This window comes from Hypanus sabinus, chromosome 4 (genome assembly GCF_030144855.1).
Source record: "Hypanus sabinus isolate sHypSab1 chromosome 4, sHypSab1.hap1, whole genome shotgun sequence".
Lineage (NCBI taxonomy): Eukaryota > Metazoa > Chordata > Chondrichthyes > Myliobatiformes > Dasyatidae > Hypanus > Hypanus sabinus.
Window position 1 is genome coordinate 156,777,545 of NC_082709.1, and position 21,266 is coordinate 156,798,810.

The 21,266-nt window shown below is 40.1% G+C and overlaps 1 protein-coding gene across 1 annotated transcript in view; it reads right to left on the reverse strand.

Moving 5' to 3' along the window:
- LOC132393389 (E3 ubiquitin-protein ligase DZIP3-like) overlaps window positions 1–21,266 on the reverse strand; it is a 105,099-nt gene that overhangs the window by 79,749 nt on the left and 4,084 nt on the right. Inside the window, exons 2-5 of the mRNA XM_059968532.1 lie at window positions 12,454–12,526; window positions 10,876–10,924; window positions 3,803–3,837; window positions 2,942–2,991 (exon numbers count right to left, since the gene is read on the reverse strand). Coding sequence (XP_059824515.1) covers window positions 2,942–2,991; window positions 3,803–3,837; window positions 10,876–10,908 — 118 coding nt within the window. The 5' untranslated portion in view covers window positions 10,909–10,924; window positions 12,454–12,526. The remainder of the gene's footprint in view (window positions 1–2,941; window positions 2,992–3,802; window positions 3,838–10,875; window positions 10,925–12,453; window positions 12,527–21,266) is intronic.

A 21,266-nucleotide genomic window follows, 5' to 3' on the forward strand; every position in this document is an offset into this window, starting at 1 on the left:
ACAATACAAATACTTTATTGTCACCAAACAATTGATACTAGAGCGTACAATCATCACAGTGATATTTGTTTCTGTGCTTCGTGCTCCCTGAAGTACAAATCCAAGTAAATATAATAAAAATTTAAATTATAAATCATAATTAGAAAATAGAAAAGGGAAAGTACGGTAGTGCAAGTCAAAGTTCGACATGTTGCACATTCTAAGATACTCTTCTGCACACCATTGTAACATGTGGCTACTTTAGTCAGGGCTGCCTTGTCAGCTTGAATCATTCTGACCATTCTCCTCTGATTAACAAGCTGTTTTTACCTACAGAACTGCTTACTGGATTTAAATTTTTTTTTCACAATGAACTTTAAAGACTGTTGTGCTTGAAAACCCCACACCTCCCTGTTTGATACCAACATTCATTCCACAGTCAGATTACACTCAGATTACATTTCTTCACCATTCTGATGCTTGGTCTGAACAACTAAACCTCTTAACCATGTCTGCATGGTTTCATGCATTGATTTGCTGCAACATGATTGGCTGATTACATAGTTTAGATAGTTGCATAACCAGCAAATGCACCTAATAAAGTGGCCAGTGAGTGGATACCATAGTAAGAATGTTTCTGCTCCTATAACCATTATGTTTAAACATGTATTGCCATCATGTGGAGAGAATCAAATTGACTGAAGTCCATTTTCTATAATGACAGGAGCCTAAAGAAGAAGCTGAAGAAGATCAAACATTTGTCATTTCTGATTAAGATGGCTGCAATTGCTTCAGTCTTATTTTCTCTCAAGACTAAACTGTGCCATGAATGTTCATGGAGCTGCTTCTTCCTTCTGCAACTAGTTAAATGTCCACTACTATGTATTATCATCTGTGGAAGAGTTGCAACATTTATGAATCCAGTGGTTATAAGATATCTTTATTTATTAGAACAGTTCTCTTGTTTGCTGAACAGCTATTTTACAACTTTGCTATGTTTATAATTATTTTCAGTCTACCTAATACTGTTCCTGGCACATCCTTTGGCAATCTTCACTGCACTGTAATTGATTACATAGCTGGATAGTAATCAAGAGTGGGGAAACATGAGGCGCCTTTGAGCTATTGTGGTGGGAAGAAAAAATGAATAATCTGTTAAAGGTCTTCAGTGCCTGAGATGACCAAATATGAGTTGCTAGATCTGCTTTGACTATATCCTAATTAGATCTATAATACTGCCACATAATAAGACAGTGGATGCTCTTAGAATGGACAGGATTTTAGCTATGTAATCTGCAATAATCTACCATGACAGTCATGACCAATGATGCCTACATAAGATAAAAAGCCAAAGACAACTACATTTATCCCTCATGCTGGTTTTGTCATAGACTATCTAAAACTATGACGTCCTTCAGGGCTTGGCCAAGTTACTCACCCAAAATATATACTGTATCCCTGCTAATTTGTGTATCTTCAGTTGGTAATTAGCAGGTCTCAGATCTAAATAGAAAATTCCTGAAACACTCAGCAGGTCAGGCAGGATTTGTGGAAAGGGAAACGGATTTAACGTTTAAGGAGCAGGACCCTTTGTTAACTCTTTCACTTTCCACAAACGCTATCCCAGCGTTCCCAGTATTTTCTATTTTTACTTCAGATTTTATCATCTTCAGTTACCCTTTGATATTCAACTGACATGGCACCTCACCCACATTTGAACACGTCACGAGACCGAAAGTGAGATTGCGCCTTTCCTAACTGTAAACCTGCTACCGGGACACAATACACCTAAGTGATGTGAAGGACTCAGAGAGGTTCTCTTTGAGATATAATTATGCAGGTACAACTTATATCAAGAGTCCTTACTGGTTCTGTTCTCAATTTAAATATCAAACTCCAGTCCGACGGAGCTTTCATTGTGTGCTGTGTCTGCAAGGCCGAGTCTGGCGGTGCCCTAGAAGTCTCATTTTTTAACTGCATTGCATTTGTGGTTTCTAAATGACAATAAACTGAATTGAATGATGTTGCAAGATTAACTTGTTTCTTGGGTGGGGATAATTGTTGTAGTGGCATAATTGTTGTGTAATTTTGCTAAAGGATCTGAAATTTCCAAAAGAATAATTGTTGAGTAGTTGCTTCTGATCTAAAAATAATCTAAACATAAAGATGAACAAGAATGAATAGTTTTCCAAAGGGATGAACACAAGGGTTCACACATATTAGGGAGGTTCTCTTTTCAATAGACAAGCTTAGAACAGCCACTGATTCTGGTTGGGACATTTGCCCTGCTCATATCTCACTACATTGCTACAATCAACTATGCTTCTGCATGTAATTTTTAGCCAGTTCTGCTTCTCAACTTTTGTTTTATAAATCCCTTGTTTATACCACTTGAATGGTACAATGCTTACAACTGACCATGGCAAAATTGACTCTTTATCTGGGACTTGTACTTCCAACCAAAACAACCTGACCTCATTAACTACAACACTGAAACTAAATTCAATTCTGCAAGCTACTACTGGGACACACACGGCTGATACATCTTCAAGGGGAATTCGCAAACGACCACCTTACACCTTTGTGAAGAAAATATTGGGAAAGAACATAAGAACTGACTCCACTGCCACTTGAAATGGATGCAATTAATCCTTTTGTACAAATTCATTTTTTAATTAGCTTGTCAGCCCAGATTTGCACTGACAAGCAAAATTTAATAGTCAAAAATACAATCATTATTTATACTCTCAGTTTAGATATGTTACTTTGGATAGTATATTGAATAAATAGTGAGAAAAGTTCGAACCATCATTTTCTAATAACATTAGCAAACAGTGATACATACCTGGCACTGGCTATCCTGTGATTGCTAAACATAGAAATACTATAAGAGATTACTGTTTGGTTAAAAGAAAATTGAAATCTTAACAAAATATCTAGAATTCTGGTAAAGATTTATTACCTCTCTTAGGATGATAAACTTCACTGCTTGCACCTGATGCTTGCTTTGTTCTGAAAAGATATTTAGGAAGATCTTTATTTTCCAATTATCTCTGCAGAGACTAAACCTCTGAATTTCACATCTCTATTGTCAGTTACTCAATGAATATAATTGTTGTAGCACCATAAGAAATATGCACTGCTTCCTTCCAAGAGCCTAGATGCTTTATAAATCAAAGAATGCCATCAGTTTTTGTAAAAAATACAGACAATATCCACAAAGCCAGTACCTGTTGCTCACTAACAATTGTCTGGAGAAGGCAATGAGCCTACTTGAACAGCAGCAGTAGCTTTTTTATAAAACTGAGTGGCTTAATAGGAGGATAGAAGTGTTAGCCTCATTACTGTGGGTTTGGATTCACATCTGAGCCAAAGCAACAAGGAAGGTAGATTTCATATCCTAAAGAAAATCTGCAAACTGATTTTTATTAAAAAGACAATCTAGTAGTTTCACAGTACTATTACTATTACTTGAATCCCATTCAGATTTAATTTACTGACAGAATTGAAACTGTTTGGCTGCTTCCCTGGAACTGCAACACATATCTCTGAATTGTGCAGAGTATAGGCACAAATAAAATAAAAAGTAATAAGGTCACTATAATTAAAACCCACAGTAAGAGGTCATTTGATGAAAATACTCACTGCTTTTACATGTTTGTTGAAGCACGTACTGAACATTCAAAGTTCAAAGTAACTTGTTATCAAAGAATAGATAAATCACCATATACACCCTGAAATTCAATCCCCCACACAATCATAGTCCTTTGAACACCCATCTCTTGCATGGCTGCTATTTATTTCTTGCAGATGCATTTCTTACCTCACATCACTTGAATTTTGTGCACTGGAATTAATCTGAAACAAATTTAACATTGTGATTAAACAGCAACGTAACATGGTTCAATTTCATTAATAAACAGTATTTCGCATTGAGAGTGGTCACATCAAAAATCTTTTCAAAACTATTCTGCAAAACATAATGCATCATGTAGGCTTCCAGAACTAGCAAACAGATTGGATGACTGTGCCTTTCCATGGATACACAATGCAACAATGATTTTTAAAGTAATAACATAAGAAATAGAAACTGAATATGCCACAGAGCACTTGCGCATGCTTAGTCATTTAATATCATGACTGATCCCATGTCTTAATCTCTTTCCAGCTTGATCTCCATATGACTGGATTTCCTTTGTAACAGGATTCTACAGATATGAACCTTGAGCGAGCATTTGATAGATAATTTCAAAGATTTACAACAGACTGCATAAAAACTGATATAGCTGACTATTGTACAGCAACAACTTGTTTTTTTTTATTGTTTGAGAGGTATACTTGTTCAATTCTACTAAGTACACATTCAACCAAAGTACATAACCTCATAGTTACCAAGATTATACTCTGCCACTTGCTTGCCCATTTATTTCATTATACAGACATATAAAGAAATACATTCACTTTGCCACGTAAAATTAGGAACATTTTATTCTTCTCATCATTCTCACTACTATTAATTGTGAATAGACAAGCCACTGTGTGGTATACCTGTATGTCCATCAACCAGATAATTACCCATTTATTCCTGCACTGCTTTCATATTAATTTTATGAATCCTTAATTTGTGAGGTACCTGGTCAAATAAGATTTGAACAACAGATATACAAACTTAATGAATATTTGAGAAAAAAAGCTTTATAGTCCCAGCTGGTTACAGTCTCAGCTTTACTGGGCTTGTCAAGCACAATTTTCTACCTAATTATATTATTTCTTAAATATTATTTCTCTGTAATCTACATGATTGATGCAAGTCCTTTTGCTATTTTCCCTTCTTACTCTTTCAGTTAAAACGGTACAAATGTTGTCATATTTAAATCCATGGAACTGTTCCAGAAACTAGGTGATTCTGCAAGATCAAACTTGATGTAACCATGTCTCTGCAGCCATCTCTTTTGGATTGTCCAATTTTAGCTTCCTTAATTTCTCCAAGATGATGAACCAACCTATCTTCCCACAGAGTAAAAGAAGAAAAGTCACATTTGTCTATTTTGTATAAATTTAAGAGTCAAAACATGAAAAAAAAATTTCTTCTCATAAGACAGTTACTGTACCAATGGTTAAAGTACAAAAGTTAATATACATACTTGATTAATGAATATTTTTTAAAAGAGATTGAAAGAAAGGCTTGATATACTTTTTCTAATGTGATGAGCAAACCAAGTTAAGATGGGGTCCAGAGTTGTCCCCCCGTGAACTGCTGCTAATGAAAGAGAGAGAGAGAGAGAGAAGAAGAAAGGGGGAGGCATCTCACGCAGATGAGAGAGAGAGAGATATGATTTATCATTATGGCTCCTTGGCTGATTGTTTACCTTTGCTACAAGGACACTTGTTAGATTCTTGCAGAGACAGAAAGGTGGAGCCGGTTTGATGGTGCCCCGAAAGGGGAGATAAAAAGCAGGTCTGCTAAGACACAAGCAGACACACCAGGGAGACACACCACAGGACACAGAAAGAGTGTTGTGCACCCACGTGAAGGTGAGGGTTTGAAGGATCGATTCAGGGGAATCGATCAGTGGCTCACCGTGTGTGAAGGTGCAACCAGTGGGGGCTTGTTTGTGTGTCCACCCTTGCCTGGGTGACAGGTCTACCACTGAAGAACAGTCGTTCCTGGTATGGTCAGTCCGTGACCACAACAAGAAGACAACGGGAAGATCAACGGCAACGGTATCACCTCTTATTCCCTCTCTCTCCAACAGTACATCAGCAACTACCTCGACCTAAACTGAACTGAACTGAGCTCTTCACCATCGTAAGACTATCCATTTACCCCTAGACTTTGAAAGAGCATGGTTTTGATTCCTATTTCCACACTTCTGTATATATCATTGCTAACCTGTTTCATATACTTGTATTTTATAGTACTGTATTACTTAGTTGACTAATAAACACTATTAGTTACTGTAATACCAGACTCCAATGTGTATTCCATTTCTGCTGGTTTGGTAACCCGGTCATGGGGTACGTGACAAATTGGGGCCTTTGTTTGGGATTTGAACGTCAAATTGGGGGGCTGTTGGAGTTGTTTACTCAAAGTAAACCTAGCGAGGTTGAGATCCGACTGCAGATGGAAAAATTAAGGGTTGAGGCTGAGGAGAGGAAAAGAATGCAGCAGTATGAATTTGAGTTACGAGTAAAAGAGCTGGAGGAAAAGAAACAGGGAAGAGAGTGAAGAAAAGGAAAAAGAGAGGCAGTTTGAGCTGGCATTGCAGGCAGGGGGACCAGTGCCAGACCTAGCTGGGGGGGGGAGGGGGGGTTCAAGGTTAGTCAGGAAATTAATTTGGTACACCCATTTGAGGAAACAGATGTCAATAGGTATTTTCTGCATTTTGAGAAAGTCGCTGTGCATCAGAACTGGCTGAAGGAGAAGTGGGCTGTTTTGTTACAGAGTGTTCTTAAGGGGAAGGCTCAGCAAGCCTATTTGGCATTGTCTATGGATGAGGCAAAGAATTATGATGAAGTAAAAGGAGCTACACTGAGGAATTATGAGTTGGTTCCAGGGGCATACTGGCAAAGGTTCCAGAATTTGAGGAAGCAGTGGGACCGCACGCATTTAGAGTTTGCCCACGAGATACAAATGTACTTTGAGCGTTGGTGCGCCTCAAAAGGGGCCAGTGAGGATCTTGACAAACTAAAACAGTTGATGCTGATTGAGCAGTTTAAAAGCTGCATCCCTGAGGGTATGAGGACGTACTTGGACGAGAAAGAGGCAGAAACCCTGGCCGCGACTGCCAAGTTAGCAGACGAGTATGCCTTAACCCACAAGGTAAAGCTTTCTCCAAGTAAGAGCTACCAGAGGGGTAGTAGGGATGGTAGAGAGAGCCCACCGGCTAAATCAGAGGGTAAGCAGGGGACTAGCAGAAAGGGTAAGGAGGATGAGAAGCAGTCTGGAGGGAAATACCCCAGTTTTACGTGTTATAATTGTGGGAAAGCTGGTCACATAGCGTCTAAGTGTCTTGTTCCCAAAACAGATAAAGGAAGGGGAAAGGCGCCAACCCTGACTGCCTGTATTAAGCCGGATGAAATGCCGCTAAGGGAGGAGGAGTCAAGCCGAGTTCAGAAAGGAATTGAGAAATTTCTTTCGACTGGGTTGATATCTGTGAAGGAGGGGTCAACCCCAGTTCCAGTGAGAATCTGGAGAGGCACTGGGGCTTTTCAGTCCTTAATCTTAAGCAGTGTATTGGAATTCAGTGCTGAGACAGAGACTGGTAATGTGGTGATAGAAGGGATTGGAAAAGGGACCGAGGCCATACTGTTGCATAAAATATTTTTGAAATGTGACTTAGCATCCAGAACAGTCACGATCAGTGTGCGGTCTGCACTCCCAATACGCGATGTGGATGTCTTACTCGGGAATGACCTGGCAGGGAGGGATGTGTTCCCAACAGTTCAGCTTATGAGTAAGCCTGTAAAGGCTGAGGACCCACCAATAGATTCTGAAGTTTACCCCGCCTGCACAGTAACCAGATCATGGTAGATTGACTGGCTGAATGTTAAGTTTAAAAGTGAAATAGAGATTAATATTTGTGTACGCTTCTGTATGTGCTACATGATAACCACATATGTATTGTTTTCTATTCTGTAATGTACTGACAATGTGATTGTTAATTGTTTATCTAGATGATAGATTTGAAATTATATCTGTGCTTCACTCTGTTGATTGATGACTACCTATGTATTTTGTTGGACTCTGTAATGTACATTTATGTTTGAATTTTTACCCCCCCTGTAAAAATTCCTAAAAGGGTGGGGGTGTGATAAGCAAACCAAGCTAAGACAGTGTCCAGAGTTGACCCCCACTGTGAACTATGCTGCTAATGAGAGAGAGAGATAGAGAGAGAGAGAAGAGGAGAGTCATGATTTAATATTATGGCTTCTTGGCTGATTATTTACCTTTGCTACAAGGGCACTTGCTTTGCCTGCTTGTTATATTCTTGCAGAGACAGCAAGACAGAGCCGGTTTGATGGACAGCCGGTGCCCTGAAAGGCACACCGAGGAGACACACCACGGGACACTGAAAGAGCGTTGTGCACCCACGTGAAGGTAGGGGTTTGGAGGATCGATTCAGGGGAATCGATCAGAGGCTCACAGTGTGTGAAGGTGTGACCGGTGGGGGCTTGTTTGTGTGTCCACCCTTGCCTGGGTGACAGGTCTACCACTGAAGAACAGTCGTGCCTGGTACAGTCACAGTCGGTGACCGCAACAGGAAGACAACGGGAAGATCGACAGCAACGGCACCACCTCTCGCTCTCTCTCTCTCTCCAACGGTACACCAGCAACTACCTCGACCTAAACTGAATTGAACTCTTCACCGTCGTAAGACTATCCATTTACCCCTAGACTTTGAAAGAGCTTGGTTTTGATTCCTATTTCCACACTTCTATATATATCGCCAACCTGTTTCATATATTTGCATTTTATAGCACTGTATTACGTAGTTTACTAATAAACACTTTGAGTCACTATAATACCAGACCCCAATGTGTATTCCATTTCTGCTGGTTCGGTAACCTGGTCACGGGGTACGTGACACCAAGAAAACTCTTTTATGTTGCAAAATCAAGAATTAAAGGGTCAATGAGAGCTAGAGATGATTTAGGAATAAAGTTTATAACCATGATTTTTCCACATAAAGGGTAATAGAAAAAGCATTCTTATTTGCAGCTGCTGTGACAAAATTACAAGAATTACACTGATTGACTTTTGATCATCAAGCTTATTCAATATAATCCAAACCTCCTGCTGCAATTAAATTCAAGTATTAGGAGTTTTTAAATTAAAAACTCTGATGACAAAAGCTTAACCTGAATTTTCTAATTCTGACTGAAATAAATGCCCAAATATGTTAACGTCATTAAGCGCAATCCCATCTTAATTAGGTACAAATAGGTAAGGAGGGAAGCTGTTTCACTTCTTCTTGATAAATGAATGAGACCTTTAGTTAATGGTCTTCAGTCAACGTATAATCATGTTCACTTCAGTCAACGGTTGGTTAATATGATCGAGTTAAATGACCACATTAAATATGTAATGACATACCAGTTTGGTTTTCAGGTGTGCCTCAAATAGAGGCAGAGCAGCATAATAGGTTAGGATGGGGGGTGGTGTGAGAGCATGTACCTGAGAGCTTAAAGCTGAGGCTACATCCACACTAGACTGGATAATTTTGAAAACGCCAGTTTCGTGAAAAAACAATAGGCGTCCACACTATGCATTTTTGAAAATAACTCTATCCACATTGAAACGGAGATTTCGGTGAATCTCCTCCCACTGGGCATACATCTACCGAAAACAAGCGACATGTTTGGTGTCGAATCTCGCCATAAAAGTGCGCCTTTGTGTAGTTACAGACTAGAAAAACTTGACGACGGACAGCTGTTGGCACTCGCGCAGGAGAACTTAAAAGTAAAAAAAAACGAGTGTACGGAGGCAACCGATAGGGAGTTCACGGACAGATTGACCTGGCTGACGACGAACATTGAAAAACTGACTAACTCTGTTGCACTAATAAAGCACGTTGTTAAATGTATAAATATTTTAACGTCTGCATCAGTGTTATCGTGCATTTCCATATAATGTTACATTAGGCTATTACACATCTACTGTCAGAGAAGTACTTGCATAAATAGGTAAAACACCTTCATACGAGCAAGGACAGAAAACGGCAAAGTGAGTATACTTATTTATTCAGTAAGTTATGGGTCAAAGTATTTGGTGAGTACATTTCTAACTCTTCTGGCTTCTGTCTCGGTGCCTTCTGTTCAGAAATTGTTAGGTTGCGTTTAAGAAAACAATGAAATAGTGCGCTGCCGTCTGATAGGGTTTTCAGAAGTTTCCAGTTACCCGGACCGTCGTACTGATCTCCCAGAGCAGCGTTTTCAAAAATACCCACCCCGGAATGCATTTCTTTAAAGCTCTGGTTTTGGGGTACGAAAACACCGTTTTAGTGTGGATGGAGGGTAAAAACTAAGAGAAAAAGCTTCGGTTACGGATTTATCCGGTGTAGTGTGGACGTAGCCTCTGGCAGCTGAAATCCTGATTTACAATTATTGAGTGATTAAAATAGTTAAAGCAGGTTAGAAAAGGAGAGGTAATTTGATGAAATGCAATCTCAGGAAAGATTGGAGTTAATACCAAACTAAACCATTATTCTATACTAGGAGTGAAGTTAATTCTAAAAGAAATTACCATCAATGTGAAGAGCTAAAGGTATTAATGTAAGTATATTATGAAAACGGGTTAGGGTTAATTCCAAAAAGAACAGAATATCAGTCTACTGGTAGAGTTATGCCAATGGATTCGAGCTCTGAATCTGGATGAGCTAGAGTTCATACCAAAAATAAATACCTTCTGTAAAAATTAATTTAAATATTGGAAACACAAGAACAAGTAATAAAACTTCTGGAAATATCTATATTATTAATAAGGTTAAAATTCCTTTTGTTTATTTATATACTGTATAAAGAATCTACAACACAGAAATAAGCCACCCAGATCAACTTTTCTGTGCCTGTGTTAATAGTCTACAGATGTGTGCTCACCCTCCAAATAATTAATTTCATCAATCCCCATAATCTGTCCACACCCTTCATTCTCAAAGTTGAATCACACTTCCACTCTATTTCAGTTGCTATGTATCAGTCATTAACATTGTCATCTGTGTGTCTAGAAATCATTTCTAAATTTTGAGTTCTGGCGTGGTTCATGGTGAATTTATATTTGTGTTCCCTTATCAATAAAGTGATTAACTGAATGCTGAAAGTACCAAATAAGATTATTTCATGATCTTCACATTCATCTATAAGGCTTATGTACCATATACTTAAAAATGTACTTACAGAGGAATTTTCCATCTTTTTCTTTTCATCCATTCTAAGAATGGAGATCCTAAGAAATGTGATTATTAGAATTCAGCACAGCAATGATGAAAAACAGCAAATAGTTGAGAAAATCAAATTATCACAAACATAAAGGCATTTTATTTCTTTTTAAACACAAGAGATTCAGCACATGTTGTAAATTCAGAACAAAGCACACAAAATGTTATAGGAACTCCAGCAGGTCAAGCAGCATTTATGAAAATAAATAAACTGTTGCCATTTTGGCCTGAGACCCTTCACTAGGACTGGAAAGAAAGGGGAAGACAACAGAATAAAAAGGTGGCTGAGGGGAAAGGGGACAAGCTAGAAGGTGAAGGTGAAGCCAGGTGGGTAGAAAAGCTAAAGCGTTGGAGAAGAAAAAGAATCTGAGAGGAGAATGGATTATGGGAGAAGGGGAAGAAGGAGGCCAGGGGAAAGTGGTAGGCAGGTGAGGAGACGAGGTAAGAGGCCAGAATGGAGATTAGGAGGAGGAAGGGTGAGGGGAAAAGAAGAAAAGTACTGGAAGGAGAAATCCATGTCCATGCCTTTAGGTTGGAGTCAACCTAAAGAGAATATGAGGTGTTATTCCTCCACCTTGAGAGTAGCTTCATCATGGCTGAGGAAGGGGTCTTTGGACTGACATGTTGGAATTGGAATGGGGATAGGAATTAAAAGTTTGGCAGATGGAACGGAGGTGCTCAACAAAGCGGTCCGCCAATTTATATCGGGTGTCAGCAATATAGAGGACGTTGTATCGGAAGCAGTGGCACTTAAGTAAATAATATCAACAGCTAATTTTAGATATATTCAAATTCCATAACATTTCCATTGTTATAAACACTAAATCTGAAGGATGAATTTAAGCTGTTCATGCAAAGATACTAATAAACACACTTAGCTTATAATTTCTAGGTCACTGTGGATACTTGTAGTAAAATGTGATGATTGGACAGAAACAGTCCAAAGGGCAAGCAGCACTTGTGAGTATACAAATATCTTTGAGTCAATGACCCTCATCAGATCGAGTAAAATGTCATTTGACAAAAATTATAGCCTTTCAAATTGTGATTTGAATCATTATGGAATGGGAAATATTCAGATGAGTCAGAAATGATAAATAAAATGGTGATATAGATATCAAAGGATTTATCTTTGCCAAAAGCAGTTTTGACTTGTATCCAAGTGCCATAATCACTAATTAAAATTGAAAAAGTTAATTGCTAAACAAAACCACAGCCAATCAAAAGTTGGTCTTATTATCCAGAGTGTTCTTTCCTTACACTAATAAGACTCTTTTGGGGAAATGTTCAGCGGAGGGGCACAGAAAGAAGAGTTTATTTATAGTGCCCATTAGTCAATTTGAATAGACAGATCTATTACCAAGGGCCTTTACTAGCAGTTTAAGATTTACTGTTTATTTATATAGAGATTTCTACATCTCACTGGGGTTGGGGGGGGGGGGGGGGATTACCAGAAAATAGGGCACGTCATGATTTTTTGTAACACAAATTTGCATCCTCTGTACATGCATCAGGAAGTGAGTTGACATTTACTTACTTGTTTTCACATAAAAGTGAATTTTGTAGGTGCAACTTCCCACTGACTTAAATGACTGTAATGTGGGGTTCACCTATAAATGTAAAATATGCATATTATATCATAGCAAAACATTACTGACTGAAGACTGCTGTAGGTTTAAATGCAGGCAACAATATACACTTTCTATGAATATGATCATGAGAAACCACATCCCTGCAAGGTAGCTTATATTGTACAAATAATCAACTCACACCTTTTGTACATAAAATAAAAATGCAACTCATCAAAAATTATTTGAATGACGGTTTCTACTCCAAATAAAACAAAATGATTAAAGTGTGGTACCAGCTATATTTATTTTAGATCAGTTAGCCTGTGTTCCATTCTCACTTCCCTCACTCCACCCAGGGTCCCTGTTTCTTAACTCAATTTTTCCATCCTTCCCCGACGCAGCCTCATCCCATTAACAAGAATTATAAAACCCCCCACCACAGCTGGCCACATCTGCCCATCACTCAGACTCCTATCCTGTTCAAAATTCAAAGTAAACTTATTATTTAAGTACATATATGTCACCATTAGATTATTTTTCTTCTTTTACAGTATTTTTATTCAGAAGAAGAAACAAGATTTACAGAGTGCAACACATAGATACATCTCAAAATAAAGTGTGCACATTCATATATTGTAATAAAATTGATCAAAATGTTACAGCACATCACATAAAGGTATACCACTCTGTAATCAATAATTTAAAGATAGGTCATACATCATAAAAGAAATTTTTTATATAAACAAAAGTCAACCCCTTACCAACTACCAAAGATAGTTGGTAATTAGATTCTTAAGATTCCTTTTCTTGCAAGCAATCATGATAAATACAAGAAATGTGACAGAATGAAAGACCACACTTAACAAGGCAGACAACAACCAATGTAGGGAAATATGTGCAAATACAGAAAGAGAGAGAAAAAAAACAATTATTAGTAAATAAGCAATAAATATCGAGAGCATGCAATGAGGAATACTTGAAAGTGGGTCCAGTTCAGTGATGGGGCGAGTGAAGTCATCCTCTCTGGTTCAAGACCTTATGGTCGAGGGTTAATAACCGAACAAAATCATGGTGGAGCAGGTCCTGAGGCTCCTGTACCTACTTGCTGACTGCAGCATTGGGAAAAGAGTATGGCCCGGAGGGTGGTAGTCCTGAGGATGGATGCTGCTTCTCTGTGATAGTGCTCCATGTAGATGAGCTCACTGGTGGGGAGGGCTTTACCTGTGACAGACTGAGCCAAATGCACTACTTTTTACAGGCTTTTCACCAAGGGCATTGGTATTTCTAAACCAGGTCATGATGCAACCAGTCAACCACACATATATAGATGCTCGTCTAAGTTTGAGATGATTTGCCAGATCTTCACAAATTTCTAAGAAAATAGAGGTCCAGCTGTGCTTTCTTCATAACGACACTTATGTACTAGACCCACGACAGAGCCCCTGAAATTAAAACACCGACGAATTTAAAGTTGCTGACCCTCTTTGCCTCTGATCCCCCGATGAAGACTGGCTCACAGACCTCTGGTTTTCTTCTCCTGAAGTAATAATCAATCCCCTTGGTCTTGTTGACATTGAATGAGATGTTGTTGTTGTTGTGGCACCACTCAGTGAGATTTTCAGCCTCCTGTTTATAAGTTATCAGCACCTTTTATTTGGCCAACATCAGTGGTGTCATTCAGCAAACTTAAATATGGTATTGGAGCTATGCTTCGCCTCACAGTCATAAGTATAAAGCAAACAGAATGGGGGGGGGGGGTGAAGCACACAGACTTGTGGTGTACCTGTGCTGATGGTGAAAGTGGAGGAGATGTTGCCAATCTGAACTGACCGGAGTCTGCAATTGAGGAAATCAAGGATCCAGTTACACAAGAAGATATTGAGGTCTAAGACTTGATCCTTATTGATTAGCTTTGAGGTAATAATAGTATTGAATGCCAAACTGTAGCAATGAGCATCTTCACTGTCCCGATGTTCCAGGATTAAGTGAAGAACCAATGAAATAGCACCTACTGTCAACCAATGAAATAGCATCCACTGTCAAACCTGTTGTAACTGTAGGAAAATCAGAGTGGATCCACATCACTTCTCAGGCAGGAGTTGATATGTTTCATCATCAAACTTTCAAAGCATTCATTATAGTGGATGTAAGTGCTAATCGAAGATAAGTCACTGAGGCAACTTACCTCATTCTTCTCAGACACTGGTATAACTGAAGCCTGCCTGAAGCTGAGGGGTTCCTCAGATTGCCAAAGCAGGAGGTCAAAGATATCGTTAAACATATTGCCATTAGATTCACGCAGGTCTTTAGGACTCAGCCAAGTTTTCCCAATGGGCCAGATGCTTTCTGTTGGTTCACCCTCCATTAGGATGTTTTCTGTTGGTTCACCCTCCATTAGGATGTTTTCAAGGCTGAGCCTCAGAGACTGAAATCACAGCAATTTCATCAAGATGCCTCCATGTTTTGATGATCAAAGCAAGCATAAAAGGTACTGAGCCAATCTGGGAGTGAAGCCTTGCTGTTACCTATGTCACCTGGTTTCCCTTTATTGTAGGTGACAGCATACAACCCCTGCCACAGGTCAAAATCAGAATCAAATCAATTTTAATTATCATTCAAACCATACATAGATACAGCTGAATGAAACAGTGTTCTTCTGTGGCCACGGTGCAAAACATTCAAAATAGCAAGCAAACTTCAAAATAATGAATAACATTCAAAAACAGTGAGTAATGTCATTCAAAATAATGAGCAAAGAAGCATATTCACACGAAAAAAATATATCTAAGAACCTGAGCAACAGCGCACGACAATCGATGGTACAATCCTCTAGCAGTATACAGACGCACACAATCCGACACACTTCCACGACTTTCACCTGGTCTGCAACAGGTGGTAAGCCCAAGGCTTGACTGAGGCTACACATCTCCCATGATGACTGTCTCAACACCAGATAAGGGTAGCAGGACTGCAGCAACTTACATTATTACTAACAGAGTCTTGCGATTGCAAGTGAAATGCCCAAGGCAACCTCCCGCAGTTATACTGCACCAACTCCAATGCTTCCAAGTAGCAGACCTCAACACAATCTGCAGCCAGGTCAGCTCGTCCGAACCCAAACCTGCTCCTCCGACATCCCAACTGTCTTTTTTCCTGATATCCCGACTGTACCCTTCTTCAACATCACGGCCAGCCCCTTCCGACACCTTGGCTGGCTCTTTCTCCAAAATCTCAGCCAGCTACGCCTCCAACACCAGTCCAGCTACTCTGATCCACAAACAGCTCACTAATGGAGTAACCCTGCAGTACCTAATATTCTTGGAGTAGAATTGTCTTTGGGTTGTAAAAAAAACAAATTTTACAAAGAGAAAAGCACTTTTGGTTGGCCCCTGTGAGGCCACTGCATTCACATGTGCCGCCATCTTACCAAAAGCATTGTATTGAGCATTCCGTCAGTGATTCAAGTTTGGTCCAGAATTGCCACCTCACATGTGAGATGCCTTTCTGGAGATTGTACCTGGATCTCTTGTATTTAACTTGGTTACCAGCCCTGAATGCCTCCTACTTAGCCCTCAGCAGATTGCCAATCTCATGGTTCATCCAGGGCTTCTGGTTAAGGAAGACTCTGAATGATTTTGTGGGGCACACTTATGTCTACATCTGATTTTATTAAGTCCTCCTCCCTGGGTTTCTTCTCCCCTGGATAACCATTCCCATCTAGCCCCATCCTGATTACAGCTACCTAATTATTCTTATCTGTTTACACCTGTTACTTTCCATCCTCCTTCTCAATACTCTCTCCTCTTCTGCATGGTTCTGTCTGCCACCATCAACCATCTCCTCACATATCACCTGTTAGCCTCCTCCCCATTCTTCCCTCTACACTCTTGATCTGGATGCAAGGTTTCTACCTGAAATGCTGACTACCTCTTTGCCTCCACAGATGCTGCACCAGCGACCTGAGTTCAATTTGCACCATTTGCAAGGAGTTTGCATGTTCTTCCCATGACTGCCTGGGCTTCCTCCCACATTCCTACGATGGGTTAATAAGAAGTGGCCATGCTATGTTGATGCCAGAAGCACAGTGACACTTGCAGGCTGCCCCCTACACGTCCTTGGACTGTGTTGGTCATTGATGCAACCACATTTCACTGTACGTTTCAATGACGTGACAAAAAAGCTAAATACTCATCTTTAATTCCTGCATTACTGAGGCTAGAACTGCTGCCTCATTGTTCAGATCCTAGATTGAATCCTGATCTGCAGTCTGTATGCATTTTCGCATTGTGACTGGATAGATTTCCTCCCACATCCCAAAGTTCTGCAAGTTGAGAGGTTAATTACACACTGTAGATTGCACTAGATCAAGATTCAAGATTGCTTAATGTCATTTTCAGTACAAAAGTGTAAAGGAGACAAAATAATTGTTACCGTGCAACCAATGCAGCACAAAAATAAACACAATAAGTATAAATTCATAGATGGGTTATATGTCCATAGTGATGCTAGGTACATAAGGTGACTGACAGGAAATAATAGAGTAGTGGTGGTTGGGGTGGGGGGGGGGGTGGTTAGTGGGTGGAGGAGTTGATCAGCCTTACTAGTTGGGGAAAGTAACTTTCTTGGAGTCTGGTGGTCCTGGAGTTGACGCTACATTGCCTCCTCCCTGCTGGGAGTGGGATAAACAAATCATGAGCAGTGTGGCTGGGTCCTTCATGATGTTACTGGTCCGTTTCTGGCACCTTTCTGTATATATGCCCTTGATAGTGGATGGACTGATGTCGACGAAGCATACAGCAGTTTTGACAACCCATCATAGAGCCTTCTTATCTGCCACAGTGTAGTTTTCATACTATGCAGTAATGTAACATTTCAGGATGCTCTCTACTAGCATCTGGAAAAGGGCCACAAGATATAGGAGCAGAATTAGGCCAATTAGGCCCATGGAGTCTGCTATTGTCACAATAGGTCAACAGCAGATGCAATCTCCATGGTTCTTCACACGACTTTAGACCACCTAGACAGCACAAACACTTACGTCTGGATGCTGTTCATCGACTATAGCTCAGCATTTAATACCATCATTCCCACAATCCAGATTGAGAAGCTGCAGAACCTAGGCCTCTGTACTTTCCTCTGTAATTGGATCCTCGACCTCCTAACTGGAAAACCAGTCTGTGCGGATTGGTGATAACATATCCTCTTCACTGACGATCAACACTGGTGCACCTAAGTTAGGTGTCAGCCCACTGCTCTACTCTCTGTATACACATGACTGTGTGGCTAGGCATAGCTCAAATACCATCTACAAATTTGCTAACGATACAACCATTGTTGGTAGAATCTCAGGTGGTGACGAGACGGCGTACAGCAGTGAGATATGCCAACTCATGGAATGGTGCCGCAGCAACAACCTGGCACTCAATGTCAGTAAGACGAAAGAGCTGATTGTGGACTTCAGGAAGGGTAAGATGAAGGATCACATACCAATCCTCAGAGGGATCAGAAGTGGAGAGAGTGAGCAGCTTCAAGTTCTTGTGTGTCAAGATCTCTGAGAATCTAACCTGGTCCCAACATATTGATGTAGTAGTAAAGGAGGCAAGCCAGCAGCTATACTTTATTAGGGGTTTGAAGCGATTTGGCATGTCAACAAATACACTCAAAGACTTCTATAGTTGTACTGTGGAGAGCATTCTGACATGCTGCATCACTGTCTGGTATGGAAGGGCTACTGCACAGGACCGAAAGAAGCTGCAGAGCGTTGTAAATCTAGTCAGCTCCATTTTGGGCACTAGCCTATGAAGTACCCAGGATATCTTTAGAGAGTGTGTCTCAGAAAGGCAGCGTCCATTATTAAAGACCTCCAGCACCCAGGGCATGTCCTTTTCTCAATGTTAACATCAGGTAGGAGGTAGAGAAGCCTAAAGGCACACACTCATTGATTCAGGAACAGCTTCTTCCCTTCTGCCATCTGATTCGTAAATGGACTTTGAAGCTTTTTTTTAATATACATTATTTCTGTTTTTGCACATTTTTAAATAATCTATTCAATGTACATAATTGATTTACTTGTTTATTTATTACGTATTATTTTATTATTATTATTTTTCTCTCTCTGCTAGATTATGTATTGCATTGAACTGCTGCTAACAAATTTCACATCACATGCCAGTGTTAATAAACCTGATTCTGATAGATGTACATCTATCTTCAGCTACCTCATAAAGTTGAGGTTTTGGTGAGCTTTTGTTGACTGTGTAGGATGTCTTCTGGGATCAAGAGAGATTGTGCATGATGTGCATGCCCAGGAGTTTGAAGCTGCCTGCATTTTCCTCTACTCTCCCTCTGTGAGTGGCATGAGTTCTCCAGGAGAAAGTAACTATCTCCTTTGTTTGGTTGACTTTGAGGAAGACGTTATTTGCCTGGCACCAGGCCTCGAGCTGTTCCACTTCATCTCTAGTATGCAGTTCAGGGGTAAATTCCAAGGGGGAAGATATGAATGTGAAAAAGTTAAAAATAAATGCAGGATAAATGGAACAGTCAACATGGATTTATGCGTGGAAGGTCATGATTTACAAATCTTATTGAATTTTTTGAAGAGATTACTAGGAAAGTTGATGAGGGTAAAGCAGTGGATGTTGTCTATATGGACTTCAGAAAGGCCTTTTACAAGGTTCCACACGGAAGGTCAGTTAGGAAGGTCGGTGACTAGTCAGTGGCTCCCAGACGAGAATGAAACAATGGTATGACAAACGTACCCGAGAGCAAGAATTTCACGTGGGCGATAAGGTCTTGGTCCTATTCCCTGTAGTTACCAACCCCCTACAGGCGAGGTTTCAAGGACCATACAAAGTAGTTAAGAAAATAGACTCGCTGAATTATGTGATTGAAACCCCTGATAGACGCAAGCCGAACCAGTTGGTTCATGTAAACATGCTGAAAGGTTATCATGAAACGACCCCCGCGGATGTCGGTGCAGTCACGAAAACTGATGAGATAGAGCGGAGTGTTGAGGAGGACCCAGAGCGTTTTTAAAAGTATAATACCCACCAGACTAGAGAACTCAGTTAAGAATAGAGAACTCAGCCAACCTTGCTGATAAAGTCAATCACTTAGAGCCTGAACAAAGAGAGCAGTTAACACAGCTCATTAAAAGGCATACAGATTTATGTCCAGATGTTCCAAGGAGGTGTAAAGGAACAGAGCATGATGTCATTGTTGCCTCGACCCAGCCTATTAAACAATCCCCTTTTCGGATGAATTTGGAAAAGAGCAAGCTAGTAGAAAAAGAAATTGAGCATATGCTAGCTGCTGGTATAATTCGTGAATCCTTTTCTGCGTGGGCCTCTCCCTGCGTGGTAGTACTGAAACTGGACGGTACCATAAGATTCTGTACCAATTACAGAAAGGTGAATGCTGTCACGCAGACAGATGCTTACCCTATCCCCAGGGTGGACGATTGCATTGATAAAATGGGGAAAACGAGGTACATCACTAAGATTAACTTGTTAAAGGGATACTGGTGCGTTCCTTTAACGGACAGGGCTTGAGAAATTTCAGCCTTTGTCACCCTATCTGGGTTTTACGAGTACAACGTCTTGCTGTTCGGAATGAAAAATGCACCAGGGACATTCGAGAGGATGACTGACATGGTGATAAAAGGGTTAACAAATACCAAAGCTTATATTGACGATGTGGTAGTTTGGAGTGACACTTGGGATGAGCACATTGACTCTGTAGAAAACCTGTTTAAAAGAATGTCTGCAGCCCAACTTACAGTGAACCTTACAAAGAGTGAATTTGGTCATGCCACAATCACCTACTTGGGGTATGTGGTAGGGCAGGGGCAGTTGGCTCCTGTGCAGGCAAAAGTACAGGCTATTTCTGAGGTTCCTATACCAACAAACAAGACAGCCTTGAGAAGATTTTTAGGCATGGTGGGGTACTATCAAAAATTTTGTAAGAACTTTGCTGATATCGCCCTCCCGCTTACAAAACTCCTACAGAAGGAAGAAAAATTTGAATGGAACAATTCTTGTCAGGATGCTTTTGACAAGTTAAAAACCATACTGTGCCATCACCCTGTGTTAAAGGCACCTGACTTGTTTGAACCTTTCTCCCTGGCGACTGATGCAAATGATGAGGCTGCAGGGGCAGTCCTATTGCAGAAAGCAGGGGATGGGGTGGAACACCCGGTAGCGTATTTCTCTCGGAAGTTCAATGTGCAACAGAGGAATTACTCTACCATAGAAAAAGAATTGTTGGCATTTGTTTTGGCAATACAACATTTTGAAGTGTACATTTGTTCAGCACAAAGACCCTTAATTGTTTATACAGATCACAACTCTTTGGAATTCCTGGCTAACATGAAAAATAAAAACAGGAGATTATTAAATTGGAGTCTGATGCTACAAGAGTTTGATATTCAGATACAACATATTAAAGGAAGTGACAGTGCTTTATAGTTAAGAACACTTCTGTATTTTTGCTAAACTCTGTAATCCTGTAAAATGCTGTATTAGTTAATTTTCCCCTTTTGGTGAAAATTCCTAGAAGGATGGGGGTGTTACGAAGGATGAACAGCTCTGATGGGCAGGAGGGTGCAGGTTCTTAGGGATCTGTTCTGGGTCCAATGTTGTTTGTCATATACATTAATGATCTGGATGATGGGGTGGTAAATTGGATTAGTAAGTAGGCAGATGATATGAAGATAGGTGGCATTGTGGATAATGAAGTATCTATGGGAGGAGGTAGTGACGACTTTTCGGGCCGAAACCCT